The sequence below is a fragment of the Podarcis pityusensis genome, assembly GCF_964106645.2.
Source record: "Podarcis pityusensis genome assembly, chromosome: 8".
In the NCBI taxonomy this organism is placed as follows: Eukaryota; Metazoa; Chordata; class Lepidosauria; order Squamata; family Lacertidae; genus Podarcis; species Podarcis pityusensis.
In genome coordinates, this window is record NC_138033.1 from 83,312,733 (window position 1) to 83,331,498 (window position 18,766).

At 50.1% G+C, this 18,766-nt stretch overlaps 2 protein-coding genes across 4 annotated transcripts in view; one reads left to right on the forward strand and one right to left on the reverse strand.

Moving 5' to 3' along the window:
• Positions 1-1,567, forward strand: part of NT5DC4 (5'-nucleotidase domain containing 4) — a 38,910-nt gene extending 37,343 nt beyond the window's left edge. The window contains exon 18 of the mRNA XM_081017435.1: positions 244-1,567. Coding sequence (XP_080873561.1) covers positions 244-291 — 48 coding nt within the window. The 3' untranslated portion in view covers positions 292-1,567. The remainder of the gene's footprint in view (positions 1-243) is intronic.
• CKAP2L (cytoskeleton associated protein 2 like) lies at positions 310-18,374 on the reverse strand. 3 transcript variants are annotated; one of them, XR_013989663.1, is made up of 10 exons: positions 18,266-18,374; positions 17,971-18,049; positions 15,339-15,396; positions 11,486-12,565; positions 8,446-8,649; positions 6,624-6,779; positions 4,283-4,343; positions 2,056-2,167; positions 491-1,894; positions 310-437 (listed from the first exon to the last, which is right to left on the reverse strand). XR_013989663.1 is itself a non-coding variant. In XM_081017382.1 (9 exons), the coding sequence occupies exons 1-9, from the start codon at positions 18,360-18,362 to the stop codon at positions 1,615-1,617; spliced, it is 2,127 nt and encodes a 708-aa protein (XP_080873508.1). In that variant the 5' UTR covers positions 18,363-18,374; the 3' UTR covers positions 310-1,614. The 3 variants fall into 3 exon arrangements, 2 of the variants coding, with proteins under 2 accessions (XP_080873508.1, XP_080873507.1); XM_081017382.1 differs by having other exon boundaries at positions 310-1,894; positions 8,446-8,653; positions 11,490-12,565; XM_081017381.1 differs by having other exon boundaries at positions 310-1,894.
• Between the last annotated feature and the right edge of the window lie 392 nt (positions 18,375-18,766).

Consider the following 18,766-nt stretch of genomic DNA (forward strand, 5'->3'; position numbering starts at 1 on the left):
CAATCAGTACCTGAACTGGGTTCCACCAGATAGGTATCAATAAATTATTATTATTATTATTATTATTATTATTATTATTATTATCCTCCCCCCCCCCACTGCCTTAGGGTTACATTTTATGCAACTGGATTTGAGTCCAGGAAATAAACTGCTTAAGTGTTTAGCAAGCAACACTTTAACTGCTGCAAAAGAGCAGCTTGGGGGCCTCTCTGAACGCTGTACCACTGTTTCCCTGTCCTGTAGAAGCTACACAGCGCTTCCCAGGAAGACACTGACGATGAACACGACTGAGCCAGACCCCAACGGAGGATGCGGAAGGAAAACCTTGAGTGGAACGAACGCCTTAAGCTGCTAAGGGAGGGGTGGGGGGAGGAGAGGTCCGCCCCAGACCCTTCCCTGTGACGCTCCCGATTCCAAAGAGAGGCAAAGGGCTTCTGCTCAACTTCCCAGGGGGTGGCTCCAGGAGGTCTTTCCGGGAGGCTTACCCCACGGCTGCTTTCCAAAGCGGGAGCTTTCTGGGGAGCAGCCCCAGCTGAGCTCCTTATGTCTGCTGGCTTCAACCACCTCCCCAAAGGATTGTGGCCCCTGCAGTTGTGGGGCCAAGGATTTAAGGGAGAAATCCAGTGTGACCCCCTGCCGCTGTGCTGGAGGGAAGCCCCTTCCCTCAAGGCTCCAGCCACTAGGCCGTCCTGCCCTTCCAAAGACTCAAGAAGTCCTGGGAAGAAATCGGGAGATTCTTACAGCAAAGGAGAGGCTCTCTGGTGGGGTTGGGGAAAACCCGAGCCCCTCTTCTGCCTGGGCACTGACGGAGGTCAATGCAGTTGCCACAAATGTAGGGGGCTGTGGCTGTGTGTTTTGACAGGAACAGCTGTGGCCTCGTTGCTGAGCACTGGCAACCCAGACAAGGCCCTCAGCTGTCCCTCGAGCACAAGGACCTCCCAAAGGAAAAGAATGTCCGAGGGAGAAGAGGGGCACAATTTGGGGGCACGGTGGCCGCCCACTGAGGATGGCTTGCAGCGGTGCAGATTCGAGCTTGAAGTGTCTTTCAGAGAAGCCAGAAGCAGCCCCATAAAGGAGTTTAGAAACAGCCCCACGCCAGGTCCAAGGGGAGCCCTGAGCAACCCCTTTGCCACAATGCCCTCTCTTGTGAGAAACGTGGAAGAGCTAACAATCCACTCGCAGCTCCCAGAAAATCCACACAAATGCCACCGCCAAGGGGCTTCCCGTTCACGGCCACCTGGCACCCAAGACTTGGACTTCGTTTAGGGTGAGGCCCGGCAGTGCCAAGCCCAGGATGCCAGCCCCACCCCCCCACTCTGAAAAACCCATTCCACAACCAGGATATGGGGAGGACCCTTCCCTGCCTGTGCCCACAAAATGGCAGGCAGAGGCTCTGCATCCCCCCAAATTCCTTTTGCTCAGAGAGAAATCCAGCTGGGAGAGATGAGGGGACCCCCCCCCCCAATTCTTGCCGCTTCCTAAAGCCACCTGTGTTGTCAAAAAGGTTGTTTTCTTTTTCTTTTTTTAATCATTTCAAGAATAAAGATGCATATATATATTCTGAAAAGGGTCCCATGCTATGACCCCCCACATTTCCAGTCCGCCGATTCAGCTCTAACAGAACAGGGGCCTGCGCAGGGGTGGGTCTGGGGAGGCTGGCACCGAGGTCCGTGGCAGAAAGCCCTCCACCTCCACCGTCTCTGGCAAAGCTTCATTCTTGCGGAAGATGAAGCGACAGCCGTCCTCCGCGTCCATGATTTCGTTCAGGCAGGACACGACGGGGTCGTGGTCCCTCAGCATCTGTGGGTAGCGAGCAGACGCCCGCTCGATCCGCAGAGACCGCCGCACGGGGGTCAGGAGCTTCAGGCTTGGCCTCGCACTCGGCTCCTTGGCTCTGGAAAGGGACAGAGGGCATGGAATCATAGAGGACCCCTCAGAACCAGAAGGCGGCCAGTTGCCCCGGCCTGCTCCGCCATCTTGTCCTTTTCCTGGTTGCCTCACCTCAGAAAGGATAGGGTAGCGTTGAAAAAGACAGAGCTAAGGCCCACCTCTTACCTGGGCAGCGATGCCACTTGAAGCTTGATTGCCGAAAGAGGCTGGCAAGCCGGTCCTTGCCCGCTGCTCTGCGCCTGCTCCTTGCCGGGAAGTCGGAGTTCAGCAGGGGTTGCTGTTGGGGGAGAAGAGAGAGAAGCCATTGAAGGAGAGGCAGTGGCTGAAGAGGAAGAGCCCTGAGCTGGGCCTGCCTTTGCCCAGAGCAGCCTGGAGGGGCCTTGCTGGCAAGGGAAAGAAGGGCACACCTGTTCTGGTTTTGCAGAAACTGCTCCATGTCCCTATGCAGAAGACTGTCCTGCTTCCAGGGGCAGGCAGTCGCCCAGAGGGCCCATTGCCACAGCTGGCAACCGACAGCAAGTGGGGCATCTTTCTTTCAAGCTGGCTCCAGAGGGTCCTGCCCATAGCTGTCAAGCGTCCCTTATTTGGCGGGACAGTCCCTTATCCCAGCGCCATGTCCCTTAAATTTCCCGGGTTTCAAAGGAAGCAGCTCCTCTCCCTCCCTCCTTGCCGGCCAGGGAGGAGGGAGGCTCCAACTGTGTTGCTTGGCTGCGTTGCTCACCCAGTAAGGAGTCTAAGAACGACTGGGGGCTGGAGCTTGCATGCCTTGTGCCGATCAAATCGGCTGCGTTGCCTGGGGACTCGCCTTTGCTCAGCGCTTCCCAGCGGAGAGGTGACGGTGGTTTTCCTTGCTGCATCCCCTTTGCCGGGTTGCTGCGCTGTGGGAACCACTGCTTGAGGCTTCGTTTGGCTGCTGGCTGGGCTTTCTGCCTTTGGCTCGGAGGGGCTCAGAAGTTAAACATACCTGTGCCCGGAAAATCCCTTATTTTGGCTGCTGATCCCTTATTTTCGAGGCTGCTGGTCCCTTATTTTCAAATCTGTAAGTTGACAGCTATGGTCCTGCCCTGCTCTTGCCTGCTGCCTACCCAGCCATGCTGCCAGGGAGGCGACTCCAGTGCTCTCAGGCCCAACAAAATTCAAACGGTGCTGAGATTCTCCAGCGTTACCCCTCCCTGCCCGCCCCCATCCATCCAGGTCCAAAGCTCTCTCCCTGCAGGGCTGCATTAGGACACGCAGAGCAAGCTACGGTGCATTAAGACACAAGAGAAACAAAATATATACTGAACGTAGACTTATAGATGCAGAAATCGCAATCTGGTAAAAAGAAACACGCACCCAGCCTTCTCGATGTGCAATGTTTGAAAAACTCTGAAGAACAGGGAGCCGCCTCTGCTGAAGGAAAGCAGGGCATGAATCCAACAGTCCATGGCCACTTTGGGATCGAGGACGGGGTCACGAGAGCCACTGTGTTGGATGTGGAGGTGCACGGTTCCTTGCAGATACTAGGCCCAACCTGGGACACACTCTTGCAGGGAATGGTCCTGAGCTCTAAGGAAGCTTTGGCAAGAAGCAAAGGAACATCGCTCCCTCGCAGGAAGGTTTTGACACAAGGGCGCCAGAAAATGGAAGCTTTGACTGGGACCCAAGAATGCTTAGCCCAACCCCATCTGGAAAAACCAGGAGCATTGCCTGCAGAACTGAGAGAGGGATACAGGGCTTGCTTTGGGCATTGCCTGCAAAAGGCCGCCTGCGTATATTCCCAGATGCAGAGATACAACATTAACCTCCAGTGAGGAAACTGAAAAATCATTTTGTTTACAATTCCTTCGCTAGGCACTGGCCTTAAAGCAGCAGTAAGGTACAGTCATACCTCTTGTTACGTTTGGTTCAGGCTATGCTCTTTCAGGATACCTCCTGAAAAGGTAAACGGGTTACTTCCGGGTTTTGCCGCTCGCGCATGCACAGGTGCTCAAAATAACGTCATGCGCATGCGCAGAAGTGGCGAATCGCGACCCGTGCACATACAGATTGCGTTCTGCTCGGGTTGTGAACGGGGCTCCGGAACGGATCCTGCTCGCAACCAGAGGTACCACTGTATTCTACACGGGGGAAGAGAAGCTGCCCTCTCTCCACTCTTTTGTGTGTGTGTTTGGGGGGGGGGGAGAGTTTGGCTGGCAGGCCCGAAGCCCAGACCAGCCAGCGATGATGGCTATGCTCTGGCCTCCACAGCTGGAGGCAGCAGTGCTTCTGAATCTCAGCAGCTGGAAACCACAGGAGGGGAGAAGGCTCTTGGGCTCGAATCCTGCTTGCGGGTTCCCAAAGGCATCTGGCTGGCCCCTGTGAGAACAGGATGCTGGGACCAGATGGGCCCTTGGCTTGATCCACTGCTTACCCCAGGCTTGACTGGAACGCTTCAGAGTGTCAACAAGGGCATCTCTCAACTCTCGTAGTGGCTGGAATGAGAGCAAAACGAAGTCCATCACTGAGCGACCAGAGCAGGCTGTTGCATTCCAAAAGCAAGGAAGGATTGGACTCTGATTAATAAAATACACACCAGGCTTGACCAGCAAGTCTCTGGGAGGAAGTGTTAATACTAATCTGTCCACCCCCTGGCCCAGGTTGTTTTATAAACCAAAGAACCCTTTACACAGTGTTTGTAAGAACCAATCAGATTTCCTCTGAGCATTTCAAAAAACCCCACGTGGGGACAAAGTTAAAGTTAAAACTACAAAGAGCTAATTTGAGCATGCATACATTCTGGGGTAAGTAAAACAGGACTAAAGGAGGAATGCATTCAGCAACCCCGGAGGTCATAAACAAGCAGTAAAGATTAGTCGAAGTAAAAAATTCTTTCCTGTAGCACTAAGAATTTTTTACTTCGACTATGGCAGACCAACACGGCTACCCATCAGTAAAGATTAGGCATCTTTATCACTTCCATGTGAAACTCTGTTTCCTGGCCCTAAGATCTACCTAAAGGTAAAGGTAAAGGGACCCCTGACCATTAGGTCCAGTCGTGACCGACTCTGGGGTCGCGGCGCTCATCTCGCTTTACAGGCCGAGGGAGACGGCGTACAGCCTCTGGGTCATGTGGCCAGCATGACAAAGCCGCTTCTGGCGAACCAGAGCAGCGCACAGAAACGCCGTTTACCTTCCCGCCGGAGCGCTACCTATTTATCTACTTGCACTTTGACGTGCTTTCAAACTGCTAGGTGGGCAGGAGCAGGGACCGTGCAACGGGAGCTCACCCCGTCGCAGAGATTCAAACCGCCGACCTTCTGATCGGCAAGCCCTAGGCTCTGTGGTTTAACCCACAGCGCCACCCGCGTCTACCTAAAGATTAACAAAAGCTACATCAAAGTAACCTATTATCTTTATGGCTCAGGATGCCTGGTGAAGCAACCAGTCTGTGTTTTAGAATGCTTTACGTGCCTGTCAGGTGTAGAAAATGGACAGTAGAGAAGATGGGCAGAGTTGCAGAGGCTTATGGGATTTGATCAGAAATGACTGTCAAACCCAGTCAACGCAATGCTTTCATTGCTGACACAACGGCTTGCTTCATTTTTCATAATTCCTCATAGCAATCCCACCTGACCTCCTCAGGCCTCAGAGCGCTGCCTGCAGGATTTCACAGAATCGTAGAGTTGCAAGGGCCCCCAAGGAGTCATCTAGTCTAACCCCCTGCAATGCAGGAATCCCAGGTGAACGATCCTCCACCTTTGCTAAAAATACCGTATTTTTCGCTCTATAAGACGCACCAGACCACAAGACGCACCTAGTTTTTGGAGGAGGAAAACAAGAAAAAAAATATTCTGAATCTCAGAAGCCAGAACAGCAAGAGGGATTGCTGCACAGTGAAAGCAGCAATCCCTCTTGCTGTTCTGGCTTCTGGGATAGCTGCGCAGCCTGCATTTGCTCCATAAGACACACACACACATTCCCCCTTACTGTTTAGGAGGGAAAAGGTGAGTCTTATAGAGCAAAAAATACGGTATATCCAATGAAGGCAAGTCCACCACCTTTCGAGGGAGCAGGTTTCATGCACAAACATCCTTTTGCTACAGCTGTTTGGGGGGCAGGGGGAGAGACGCACATTGTGGGGGCCCAGAGCTGGCGGCCCCAGCAAGAGAGATTCCACAGGACTGGCTGCTTAACAGCTCCACCCCAGGACGGATGGTCCTTTATAGGAGAGGTGGGGGGACCACAGCCAATTGCAACCCCCTCCCCTGCCTGTGGGCACACACGTCTTCCAGCAGCCCCCAGAGAATCATAGACTTGTAGGGACTCCCAGGGGTCATCTAGGAAAGTCCAGCCCCCCTGATCTGATGTGAACAAGAGCCCAAAGCAAGAAATGGCTCCTTACTGGGGGTGCGCCCCATGTTCTGGGGGCACCTCTTGTGCAAATCCCGGTCAAGCAGATTTTTTGAGCATTCTCAGTCCAGGTGGGATGGGCAAAGGGACCCCGCTTTGGGGGTCAGGAAGCTCAAGCCCAGACGCTTAGGGAGGCAGGAGGCTGGTGTAGGGCTCTGCCTTTGCTGGGGAGCCCTGCCCCTCCCCACACCTCTTGGCATGTCCTTGCAAGGGGAAAAGCTCCTTTGGGCCTCCGTGGGTCTGACTTCATTTTGAACCCTGGCCTCCCAGGTCCTGGCCCAGCACTCTAACCACTACACCACACTGCCTCTCTGCAGCAGACACAGCGGACGAGAGGCCAAGAGTGAGGAGATTCCACCCACCACAGCTCCAGCGCAAGCAGCAGCACGGTACAGCCCGGCTGCATCCAACGGGCCTTGGCGGGCCAGCAGCTTCGCCTTGCAGACCCAGAACCGGGCAAACTTCTCAGCCTCTGGGATGTGGGACAGCATGGCCAGGAGCTCTTCCGAAGGAACCCCCTGGAGGGAAACAGAAAGGAGTCAGAAGGAGGCCGGCAGATGAACACTTTGGGCTCGCTCTGTAGGCAGACAGTTTCCATTGGGCAGCGCTACCACAACCTTAAGGGTGTATTTGTGCAAAATTGGTTTTCGTTTTCCTTTTGCCCTGGTGCTTGAGGATAGAACCAGCAGATGGCAAAGTCGCTGGTACTGAAGACAGAAAACTGGGTGGGCATTCCTGTACCTCCGGACATTACAGAGCTGGGCATAGAAAAGGAGGCATAAAAAAACCCAGTCCCTCTTGACCCTGGAGACGTACCGTATTTTTCGCTCCATAAGACGCACCTAGTTTTTAGAGAGGGAATGCAAGGAAAAAAAATATTTTTAAAGGGAGTGCTGAGCATAGCCTGTATGCATCCCAGGCTCTGCTCAGCGCTCCCTTTCACGAGCCGCGTGGAGCATGTGTGCGGCACTTGCAGGCTTTTCCCAGAGGAGGGAGAAAAGCCCCCAAGAGCCGCACACACGCTCCACACGGCTTGTGAAAGAGAGTGCGGCTCTTGGGGGCTTTTCCAGGAGGTGGGGGAAGGGACTGAGGGGCTGCCCTCTGTCCCTTCCCCCATCTCCCTCTCTTTAAAGGGAGCGCGGCTCTTGGGGGCTTTTCTATGAGGTGGGAGAAGGACAGCTCGTCAGTGACAGGCTGCCGTTCTCCCTCTTTGGGGAAAAGCCTTCAAGAGCCGCGCAGAGTGTGTGTGCGGCTCTTGGGGGCTTTTCCCGCCTCCCTCCCGCCTGCATTCGCTCCATAAGAAGCACACACATTTCCCCTTACTTTTTAGGAGGGGAGAAGTGCGTCTTATGGCGCGAAAAATACGGTATATTTTAGGACCCTCTTTATTTCTGTAATTTTTAGTTGTTTTAAATTGTTTTTTGTTTTGCTTTCGGTGTAATTTTGTGTTTTAATTGTTACCTGCCCCTTGAACCTTAAGTCACCCAACCTCCCTTTAAAAACCTCCCATGAAGGAGTCAACCCCTTTCCAAGGTGGTCTGTTCCACTGTCAAACAGCTCTAATATATGCAGACGGGTCCTGCATTCTGACTTCCCCATAGAAAATGGGCTTGAACTTGCTGCCCGTCAGGCCTGACATTCCCCGCTTCAGTCTGCAAAGGGTCAGGGAGTTCCACAGGCTCAATTCAGACCCCCCCCCCATATAAATGATTTAGGGAACATTCCCTTTGATGTTGGGCAACGGGCACTTCTGAAAATGTCTCTGTTTCAACTGACTCTTGGACTGCCCAGTTTGTTTCCTGAGAGTTACAGTGCAATGGGCCAAGGGCCGCAAACAATAAAAACCTGATTTGACTTCCTTATTTCATTTATATCCTGCTCAATTGTGGAAAAACTCTGCTCCCGGCAGGGTGGGAGAAAGGAGAGTTTCAAAGCAAAGAAAAACAATATTGAGGCTGCCTTGGTGTCCCATGACAGGTTTTTCTCCCTGCTTTTATCATTCCTTGTGGGTTTTAATGATTGCATGTGTTATTTTGTAAACGGTTCTGCTTTTAAGCCACACACTGAATATTTATTGATGGGTGGCGCTTATCAGTCTAACCAACCAGGCCTGCACTTTTTGCCCCATCGAAGGATGAAGCTCGTGGGCAACTTTCCAGACTAGACGGAAGACCCACAGCTCACCTCATCTGCCAGCTTCATGCACTCTGCCAAAGTGCTGGCGATTTGCTGTGCCACCTTTTGCTGCTCCATCTCTTCCTCCATGCGGTCCCAGAAGGAGCGGTCCAGGGCCTCCCTCTCCTTGGGCGGGGGCCGCCTTTTAACGGGGAAGGTCATCGGGGGCCGCTTGTACTGTTTCCCTCTGGATGCCAACCACTCCTCTAGCTGCTTCCTAAGGGAGATCAAGGAGAGGTCAGACGACGTCAGAACCGAAGAGAGGCCGGCCGGATCAGCGGCCACTTTCATTTCACTTTTAATTTGTCTACCGCCTTTCTATATTGCTACAAACGAGGCGGTTTGCAAGCTGAAGGAGCAACAAGACAGACAGCAGAGGTCACACGCCTAATCACAATCTGACCCATAACAACAATGCCAGAACAACATATCTAATGAATACATATTTAATAAGGCATTAAAATATAACAGTACAGTAGTACCTCGGGTTAAATACTTAATTTGTTCTGGAGGGGAGGTCCGTTCTTAACCTGAAACTGTTCTTAACCTGAAGCACCACTTTAGCTAATGGGGCCTCCCACTGCTGCCGCGCGATTTCTGTTCTCATCCTGAAGCAAAGTTCTTAACCTGAAGCACTATTTCTGGGTTAGCGGAGCCAGTAACCTGAAGCGTCTGTAACCCGAGGTACCACTGTAAACAGTATAATTAAATGCCAACAGATAATAATTAAATAGTTCACACTTAACAATAAAGAATTGCAAAGGTATAATCAATAAAAATGGCAGCAATTTACAATGCATAAAATCCCACAAAACATACCAAACCACGTAAAAGGATCAAATTGAGAAACGAGGACACACAACTTATGAATTTTTCAATTAAAAAAATTATCCCTTCTTTCGTCCCAGCTGCTGCTGCTGCTGTTCCCAAAGTCATGGTCTGGAAAAGACTCCTAGAGCTGAAGGGTGGGGTAAGGTAGGTGGAAAAAGGCCTCTCCCTGAATTTGTCTAATCCTCTTTCAAAGCCGTCTGAGTTGGTGGCTCTCACTGCCACTCTTGACGCATCTCCCTGGCTACAGTAAAAAGCCTGGTCTTGATCAGAGCCTCTGTGGCTTTGCGGGCAATAGGATGGCCAAGGACAGGGGTCAGCAAACTTTTTCAGCAGGGGGCCAGTCCACTGTCCCTCCGACCTTGTGGGGGGCCGGACTATATTTTGAAGGGGGGGGGGAATTCCTATGCCCCACAAATAACCCAGAGATGCATTTTCAATCAAAGCACACATTCTACTCATGTAAAAACATGCTGATTCCTGGATCGTCCGCAGGCTGGAATAAGAAGGCGATTGAGCTGGATCCAGCCCCCTGGGCCTTAGTTTGCCTCCCCATGGCCAAGAACAGGGGTCAGACATCTTTTTCAGCCGTGGGCCGGTCCACTGTCCCTCAGACCATGTGGTGGGCAGGACTCTATTTTGAAAAATAAAAATGAACAAATTCCTATGCCCCACAAACAACCCAGAGATGCATTTTAAATAAAAGCACACATTCTACTCATGTAAAAACACGCCAATTCCCGGACCGTCCGCGGGCTGGAGTGAGAAGGCGATTGGGCTGGATTCGGCCCCTGGGCCTTAGTTTGCCTACCCATGGCCAAGGAGGTCCAATTATTAGTTAGAAGCCAGAGCAAAATTGGGGTCATCTATGACCCCTTGCAGGCCTATCACTTTTCTTCTTCCTTGTCCCTCCTTTGTTTAGAGCTGCTTTCTGCGTGCCTTCAGTATTCATAGAATTGCAGAGCTGGAGGGGACACAAAGGGCCATCTAGCCTGACCCGCTGCAATGCAGGAATCACGGCTCATCATTCCCAAGAGGGTGGCTCCCCATGCACACAAAGTAACACATGGACACGATGTCCCCTGTCAAGTGTGGAAGGTCTATCTGCAAGCAGATTCACTCACAAGGAGGCACTTTAGTGTGCCTTTTCCAAACTGTAATCTTGAATCTCCTATTAGTCCATCAGCAGAACCTGGTGGAGATATGGAGGCACCTCGGCTGAATAAAGATCTAGGGGTTCCTCTGAACATTACAGCACACTGGTGCATGAGGGATTGAGGCAGCAGTTTGGCCATGCGCTGGCCCACCCTTAAGGGACACGCCTAGACCCCATTCCCCACACAGGAAAGACGGACAGATGGAACAAGACGGTGGCATCAGTCCAGTCCTGTGGAACTCTCTGCCACCAGAGATTCAGCAGGCAACCTCTGTGCCAAACTTTAAATGCCTGCCTGTGCAGACAATTAAGGATACATCATCCCACAATGGTTAATCGATGTGTGTTCTAAACTTCTTTATACAGTTGTACCTTGGAAATTGACACAGAATCTGTTCCGGAAGTCTGTTCGCCTTCCAAAACCAAATTGTGACTTCTGATTGGCTGCAGGAAGTTCCTGCAGCCAATCGGAAGCCGCGGAAGCCCCATCAGATGTTCGGGTTCCGAAATAACATTTGCAAACCAGAACAATCACTTCCGGGATTGCGGCGTTCGGGAAGCAAAACATCCAAGTTCCAGGGCCTTTGGGATCCAAAGTACAACTGTATAGTTTTATGGCATAGTTTTATGCATTTATTGCTGTAAGTTGCTCTGATGTTTTTCTTTTTCCTTTCTCCTCCTGTGATGAGGCTGCATTTTAATATTTTAATGTTTGAATTTTTTAATGTTGTATTTTAATCTTGTTTTTAAGTTGTATTCATTCAACTTGTTTTTATTATTGCTTGTTAGCCGCCCTGAGCCCGGCCTTGGCTGGGGAGGGTGGGGTATAAATAATAATAATAATAATAATAATAATAATAATAATGTATTTTTATAAATGAATAATTGAAGTGAGTGCAAGAGCCACTCAGGCACCCACTTGTCTGCTCTATTGTGAACAAGGGCCCAAACATTCCAGGGGCAAACCCAAGAAAGGTCACTTTATCGGCCCAGATGCCCACAATGCACCCTTGCCAGTCACTGCTCAGGGCAGGATGAGTGAATGCAACCCGCTCTGGGTTCAACTTGCCTCCGATCCCGTGTGCCTGGGGTCTTGGGCTCTTGGCCTGTCTCCCTCGCCGGCTGCTTTGCTCTGGGTGCGCCTCTCCCACGTCCTCCAGAGCCCTGCTCCGAGGCTCTGTGCCTGGATTTTGGCTCGGGAGTCCTGGGCGCTTGCTTGAACTTCTTGCTGCCCGGGTCCCTCCCTGCTGGGCTTCTGTTCTGCTTGGCGCCACCAGGCGCTGCTGAACGACATCTCTCCGGAGTGGCCTTCCGTTTCCTCTGCAAGGCCCCGTGGCGCCCGGGCAGCGGTCTCTCCTGCAGAGCACCAGCCTGCTGCCTGGACCGACCCCTCTGAAGAATGCCCAGGGATGAGGATGACACTGTTGATTCCCTCCCAGCCAGAGACCCTCCAGGAACAGGCGGACCAGTGGCCTGTGGAATCACCGCAGACTGCTTTATTAATCTGGGATTTTGGCCTCGGACTCCTGGCCTAGAAACAGCCGAGGGGCGTCCACTGGGTGGTGAAGTCCGCACCGCTGAGATGCTGTTTACTTGCCTCTGAGGACCCCCTAAGGGTGCTCTGGGCTTAACCTGTGCCACAGTGGCCCTGTGGTTTTTCGAAAGGGTGATCTTTTCCACAGCCTGCTTGCAGTTCTTCATGGGCGGTTTTGAGCCAGCTTGGGATTTGGCTTGGAGGCTGAAGCGAGACGTCTCTCTCTTCTGAGGCTGCCCAACACGCTTCAGCCCAGAGTTCTCTTTATCCTGCTCTGCCTTGTTAGAGTCTGAAAGGACTTTTGACGTCCCAGATGCTGTGGCCAATTCCTGCTTTCCAGGTTGTTTCGTCCTGCCTAAGTGATGTCCAGCAGATGAGATCCTGCTGACCAGCTTCTCAGGGTGTTTTCTAGCAGGGGGCTTTGAGGGGAGAGGAAGTATGGGCCCCCGCTTCCTTGGAAGTTGTGTGGGTGCATTGTTTGGCTCCTGATGCACGAGAGCCCTGGAAGCCTTATCTGGAAGGACTTTGCTAGCAGGTCCCAGCCCCTTTGCCTCCCTGGTCGATGCACTTTTGGCTGTGCTTGGGGCAACGGTTTTCCGGGATCCGACAGTCTGGAAATAGAGAAAATAATACGGTGAAATTATTTGAGAAACTCTTTAAATCAATTTTTCACCAAATAGAGCTTTCAGGACATTTTATGTAAAACAGAATTAGAAAAATAGTAAAAGCCTTTGAACAAACAAAAATATTCAATTGCCTTTAGTGCCATTGTTCCCATCCTGTGGAACTCTCTGCCACTAGATTCAGCGCCTGCTGAAAAGCATTCTATTCCATCAGACCTATGCAGGCAACTAAGAACGAATTCTTCCACAATGGTTAACTGATGTCCGATTTTAACTTTGTTATGCTTTAATTGTTTTTATTGCTGCAAAGCACACACACAGAGTATACCGTGGTACCTCGGTTCTCAAAAGTCTCCGTTGTCGAACGTTTCGGAACCCGAACACCGAAAACCCAGAAGTAAACGCTTCCGTTTTTGAATGCACTTCGGAAGTCGAACGGCTTCCGCTCTGTGTTTTTTTCAGTTTTCTTAATTGCATTTGAAGCCAGCCCTTTGCATCTCAGATTTTGAATGTTTCGGAATTCGAACGGTCTTCCGGAATGGATTACCTTCGAGAACCAAGGTACCACTGTATATATTTATGATTTAGCAGTACACATTATTTTTATAGATAAATAAAAATAATAGCATGGAGACCTTGGACAATTTCTTTCGATACTCCAGAGCCTGAGCAAACAAGTGCCTCTTAATCTGCTCCTGTGACCCCAGCAAAGGAGGCAGCCTTCCCTGCCACTATTCAGATCTCAACTTATGGTAGCTTGAAAAGTGCCATGTCTGTTCAGTTATTTTGAAGGAGTTTTAAAATATATATATATATAACGAGCCCCTATGGACATATTTGCTTTAACAGAACATTGTGACATACTCAAGGAATAACTTAATGCCCACGCAATCATCACATGAGGACAATTTTAGTGAGGAATCTTAGAGAAATACCTTTAACTTGAGTAAGTCAATGTATAGAAAGACAGGAGCATTTGGGAAAAGAGTTTTTAGACAGCAGAGAAAAGGGTGGGGGGAAGGAAGGATGAGAAATATTGCACTTTCACATAAAAACAACAGTGAATCTGACATGTTACTTGTTTGAATTTGGGGGAACTAAAAGCATGTGCAGAGTGCCTTGCAGAAAACACGGTCTGAGAATGCGTTAAGTGCATGAGATCTTTGGGGGAGGTTTTTTTCCACCCCACCACCCTCACAGGCATGCTTCAGGATGTGGGAGAGGGCCACTGGAACTCCCTCCCTAATGACCCTAGACTGCCTCCCTCCTTGCTTTCCTTCTGCCAGCAGGTGAAAACTGTTTTACAGTGGTACCTCTAGTTAAGTACTTAATTCATTCTGGAGGTCCGTTCTTAACCTGAAACAGTTCTTAACCTGAAGCACCACTTTAGCTAATGGGGCCTCCTGCTGCCGCCGTGCTGCCGGAGCACGATTTCTGTTCTCATCCTGAAGCAAAGTTCTTAACCCGAGGTAATATTTCTGGGTTGGCGGAGTCTGTAGCCTGAAGCGTCTGTAACCCGAGGTACCACTGTATTCTGGCAGGCCTGTAGGAACTGACTGTTTTTTTAAAAGGAAAGAGCTTTAAATAGGGTTGTGCTGTTTTTATTATCTGTATTTTAATAGAATTAAAATAATATAAAGAACAGATGTAGTTGAATTTACCTACTTTTAAACTTTAAAAAAAATGTTTTTAGCATCCTATATTTTGTCTTTTTTTTTTTTTAAAAAATGATATTTATTAAAGTTTCGAAAAATACCGGAGAATACAGAATACAGAAAAAAAAAGTATAAAGTTTTTAAGATATAACAAAAAAGTAAAAAATAAAAAGAAACATACAAAATAAAACAGTTTAAAACACGTTAATTTTCCATAACCTATCTTCCTTGCACTTATTTCCCCGGACCTCCTCGTACCTCCCTTTTTTGTATTCCAATTCAATTTGTTAGTTCAGCAAATCCTTACCATTAAGCTTTTACCCATTTGTAAACCTTTTTTCGTATCTCTTAAAGCATTACAGCTGGAAACCACTTAATTTCTATCCAACATCCTTCTAAAATTCCTTAATTTTACAATATTTCTGTAAATAATCTTTAAATTTCTTCCATCCTATATTTTGTCTGTGTTGTTTCAATTTGTGCAAGCCACCTTGAGTCCCATTCTGGGAAAACGGTGTGATATAAACAAATATAGTGATAATTCAGTAACGGTCACCAAATTTGTACGGCTCCATAGGAGAGAAAGAATGAGGATGACACTCTATATATTTATCAGAACAGGAGACCAGAGGATGCCTCCCTTCTTCCTGTGACAGGAGGTTTGAACAGCAAGGTTTTCCTCCAACACAAGTTGCCACCCTCTGAGTGGACTTGGGCTCCACTGCCAAGACAGCTTGCCAGCTCACACCAGCTATTGTGAGGAAAAGACAGATTATCCTGGTAAAAGGGGCTGGATCTAAATCCCAAGCAAGCCCCCAGAAAGATCCAGAGTCTCAGACACTCTGCATGCCATTGGTCAGAATAAACATTTATTATTTATTTATTGCACTTATATTCCAATTTTTCCTCCAAGGAGCTCCAAGTGGTGTACATGGTTCTCCTTCAATTAACCTGAGAGGCAGTGACCGCTCTGGGTCACCCAGGGAGCTTGATGGCCAACTGATTTGAACCCTGGTCTCCTGGATCCCAGTCCAGCAATCTAACCACTACACCACTCTGGCTCTCTAGATCACAATACAGAGGCTCACTGGATCTTGTCTACTTACAGGTTGTGCTTTGGAGGGAATTGGATTCTTCTGCCTGTTGTTGTTCTTCAAGTAGGGTCTGTGCAGCATAAGGAAAAGTTTGAAAATAAATTACTTTCTTAACCCTCCCCCCCCCCCCGTTTTACAATTTAAAGGACTCGTTTTTGCATCCTTAACATATCAATGACTTCCCTTCTTCTCTTTCCATGGTTCATTTTACATATAATAAATCCCTGCATATTTTAGAAAACTATGCCAGTCAATATTCCATTATTACATCCATCAAAACTTATTTACACTGTTGAATTTTTCTTAATGCTGCCAGTGTTTTCAGCTGTACACAGTTATTTCCCACATATTCAATAAACGTTTTCCAATCTTCTCTAAACGTATGTTCTTCTGGTTCTCTTATTCTATATGTTAAGTCTGCAAGCTGCGCATATTCTGTCAACTTAAGTTGCCACTCTTGGGTTGGGACCTCACTTGTTTTCCATTTTGGTGCTAACAAAACACAGGCCGCCATAAATATTTATTACATAAATAACCTTTTCTGAAACCTGGGAATTTCAGTCTGAATTCTCCCCAAAAGAAAGGACTTTGGTTTTTTGGGGAAAGTAAACAATTTTCCAATTCATCATGGATCATTTCCCAATACTCTTTTACCCTTTTACACCACATACGGACGAACGTTCCCTCTATCTTCCCTCTACAGTGGTACCTCAGGTTAAGTACTTAATTCGTTCCGGAGGTCCGTTCTTAACCTGAAACTGTTCTTAACCTGAAGCACCACTTTAGCTAATGGGGCCTTCCCCTGCCGCCGCGCCACAGGAGCCCGATTTCTGTTCTTATCCTGAAGCAAAGTTCTTAACCTGAAGCACTATTTCTGAGTTAGCGGAGTCTGTAACCTGAAGCGTATGTAACCCGAAGCGTATGTAACCCGAGGTTCCACTGTACTTTCAAGGGATAAAAAATGTAACCAAGATTGCAATTCATGCGCACACAGGATAGCTCAGTTGTCTAAAGTGTGGCGATAATGCCAAGGTTACAGGTTCGATCCTCGTGTGAGACAGTTGTAAACCCCTGCATTGCGGGGTGTGGGGGGGGCAAGATGACCCACAGATTCCCTTCCATCTCTATGATCCTATGGATCTGCAGTCCCACCAAATCCCATACAATTTACACCTGAAGAATCTTTCACAGGATCAGACTGCAGAAGTGCGCATTTATTTCTCAGCCTAACCTACTTCACAGGATAAAAACGGGAGGGAAGAAAACTTATATAAAGGTAAAGGTAAAGGGACCCCTGACGATTAGGTCCAGTCGTGACAGACTCTGGGGTTGCGGCGCTCATCTCGCTTTACTGGCCGAGGGAGCCGACGCACAGCTTCTGGGTCATGTGGCCAGCATGACTGAGCCGCTTCTGGCGAACCAGAGCAGCGCACGGAAACGCCGTTTACCTTCCCGCCAGAGTGGTACCTATTTATCTACTTGCACTTTGAGGTGCTTTTGAACTGCTAGGTGGGCAGGAGCTGGGACTGAGCAACAGGAGCTTATTCCGTCGAGAGGATTCGAACCGCCAACCTTCCGATCGGCAAGCCCTAGGCTCTGTGGTTTAACCCACAGCGCCACCCGCGTCTACCTAAAGATTAACAAAAGCTACATCAAAGTAACCTACTATCTTTATGGCTCAGGATGCCTGGTGAAGCAACCAGTCTGTGTTTTAGAATGCTTTACATGCCTGTCAGGTGTAGAAAATGGACAGTAGAGAAGATGGGCAGAGATGCAGATGCGTCCCAAAAACTTATGTATACCACCTTGAACTCCTTGGAGAGAAAGGTAGGATATAAATGCAACAAATGAATGAGGGTTGTGAGCCCAGGATGAAGCCCACCCCTCTTCTCATGCCAGCAGGCCTTCACCATCCTCAAAGGGTCCTGGTCTGTTAGATTGTTAGATATCCCATAGACTGTTCCCGGGACAGGTGAGGCTGCTGATCCCTTATTTTCGAGACTGTTGATCCCTTATTTTCAAATCTGAAAGTTGACAGCTATGAGCAGGAGGTTCTCTTATTGCACTAGGTTTACAGGAGGGCCTGATCCAGGGAGAAACTCTTTGCGTTAAACTGTGCCACCTTGGCGCCTGCATTCTGAGTTTTCCTCTTCCCTCCTTGTCCCTTTCCCCTTGCATGCCATGCGATGATGATGACTGATTGTAAGGTAGAAGAAGGACTTTCTTATTTCGATGCTATGTAAGCAACTCCAAAAGGGACGCGGGTGGCGCTGTAGGTCAAACCACAGAGCCTAGGACATGCCGATCAGAAGGTCGGCGGTTCGAATCTGCACGACAGAGTGAGCTCCCGTTGCTCAGTCCCTGCTCCTGCCAACCTAGCAGTTCGAAAGCATGTCAAAGGGCAAGTAGATAAATAGGTACCACTCCGGCGCGAAGGTAAACGGCGTTTCCGTGCGCTGCTCTGGTTCGCCAGAAGCGGCTTAGTCATGCTGGCCACATGACCCGGAAGCTGTACGCCGGCTCCCTCGGCCAATAAAGCGAGATGAGCGCCGCAACCCCAGAGTCAGTCACGACTGGACCTAATGGTCAGGGATACCTTTACCTTTAAGCAACTCCGAAAAGCAAAGCAAAAGCAAAGACTCACTTGGTGTTGGCCGGTCTCAGCCTTCCTTTGGCAGCTAAATATTCTTGCAGCTTCTGCCGCCGCTCCTCCACTGCTGCTGCTGCAGGAAAGAGAGAGAGAGACAGGAAAAGCCCTCAGAGGGTCGCAGTCAAACGGGCGCCCCTAATTCCCTGGAGACGCCCCACCCCAGCCCCTCTGGAGAGTCAGCAGAGAAGTCCCCCCAAACGGCCGCTTCCAGAGCTTCCTTTCCTCCTGGACCCCCTTCCCCGTTCGCGCCTGCACTCTGCACATGCTCCGGGGACCCCTGCACCCTCACCGATCTCCTCTCTCCTTCCTCCTCCGCGCCGCAACCCCGGCCCTCCCGCGCTCCGAGGCGCCTCCATGACAGCCAGCTGCGGCGGCGGCGGCGGCATCGCCTTCGGGCAGCCGCTTCCCGCAGCTCCCGTTCAAAGGGACCAATAGGCTGCGAGGGGCGGGGAGGAGCCTATCCAATTGGTCGGGGAGAGTGGAGTGGGCGGAGCCGGCGATGTTCTTTCAGAAAGGGAAAGGAGACTCCCCCGGCCGCGCCCCTCGCGCCTTAGCCACGCCCAGGGCCAACCCCCTTGCCACGCCCCCTTCTCCGCTCCGCTGCCGAAGTTTTCCCACGTGCAAAAGACCCCGCCTCGATGGTGGGGGCGGGGCTGCGCAGGGCTCCCCACCCCTCCTTTTTAAAGGTTGTCCAGCCCCTCCCCGCCCCCCCCCCCGCAAATCCTGTGCTCAAACAGGAGCGCCGGGACTGCAAGGGGTTTTGTCCTGGGTGGGGGGGTGAAGGCAGCCC

What these genes read in the sequence shown, in the direction of transcription:
- CKAP2L (XM_081017382.1), bottom strand. Translation starts at nt 18,362, where the DNA reads ATGCCGCCGCCGCCGCCGCAGCTGGCTGTCATGGAGGCGCCTCGGAGC. An exon ending in TTCCCTCCAAAGCACAACCT is followed by an intron (nt 12,566 to 15,338) that starts GTAAGTAGACAA and finishes CTCTATTTCCAG; the next exon opens with ACTGTCGGATCCCGGAAAAC. An exon ending in CAAGTGGCATCGCTGCCCAG is followed by an intron (nt 1,895 to 2,055) that starts GTAAGAGGTGGG and finishes GTCCCTTTCCAG; the next exon opens with AGCCAAGGAGCCGAGTGCGA.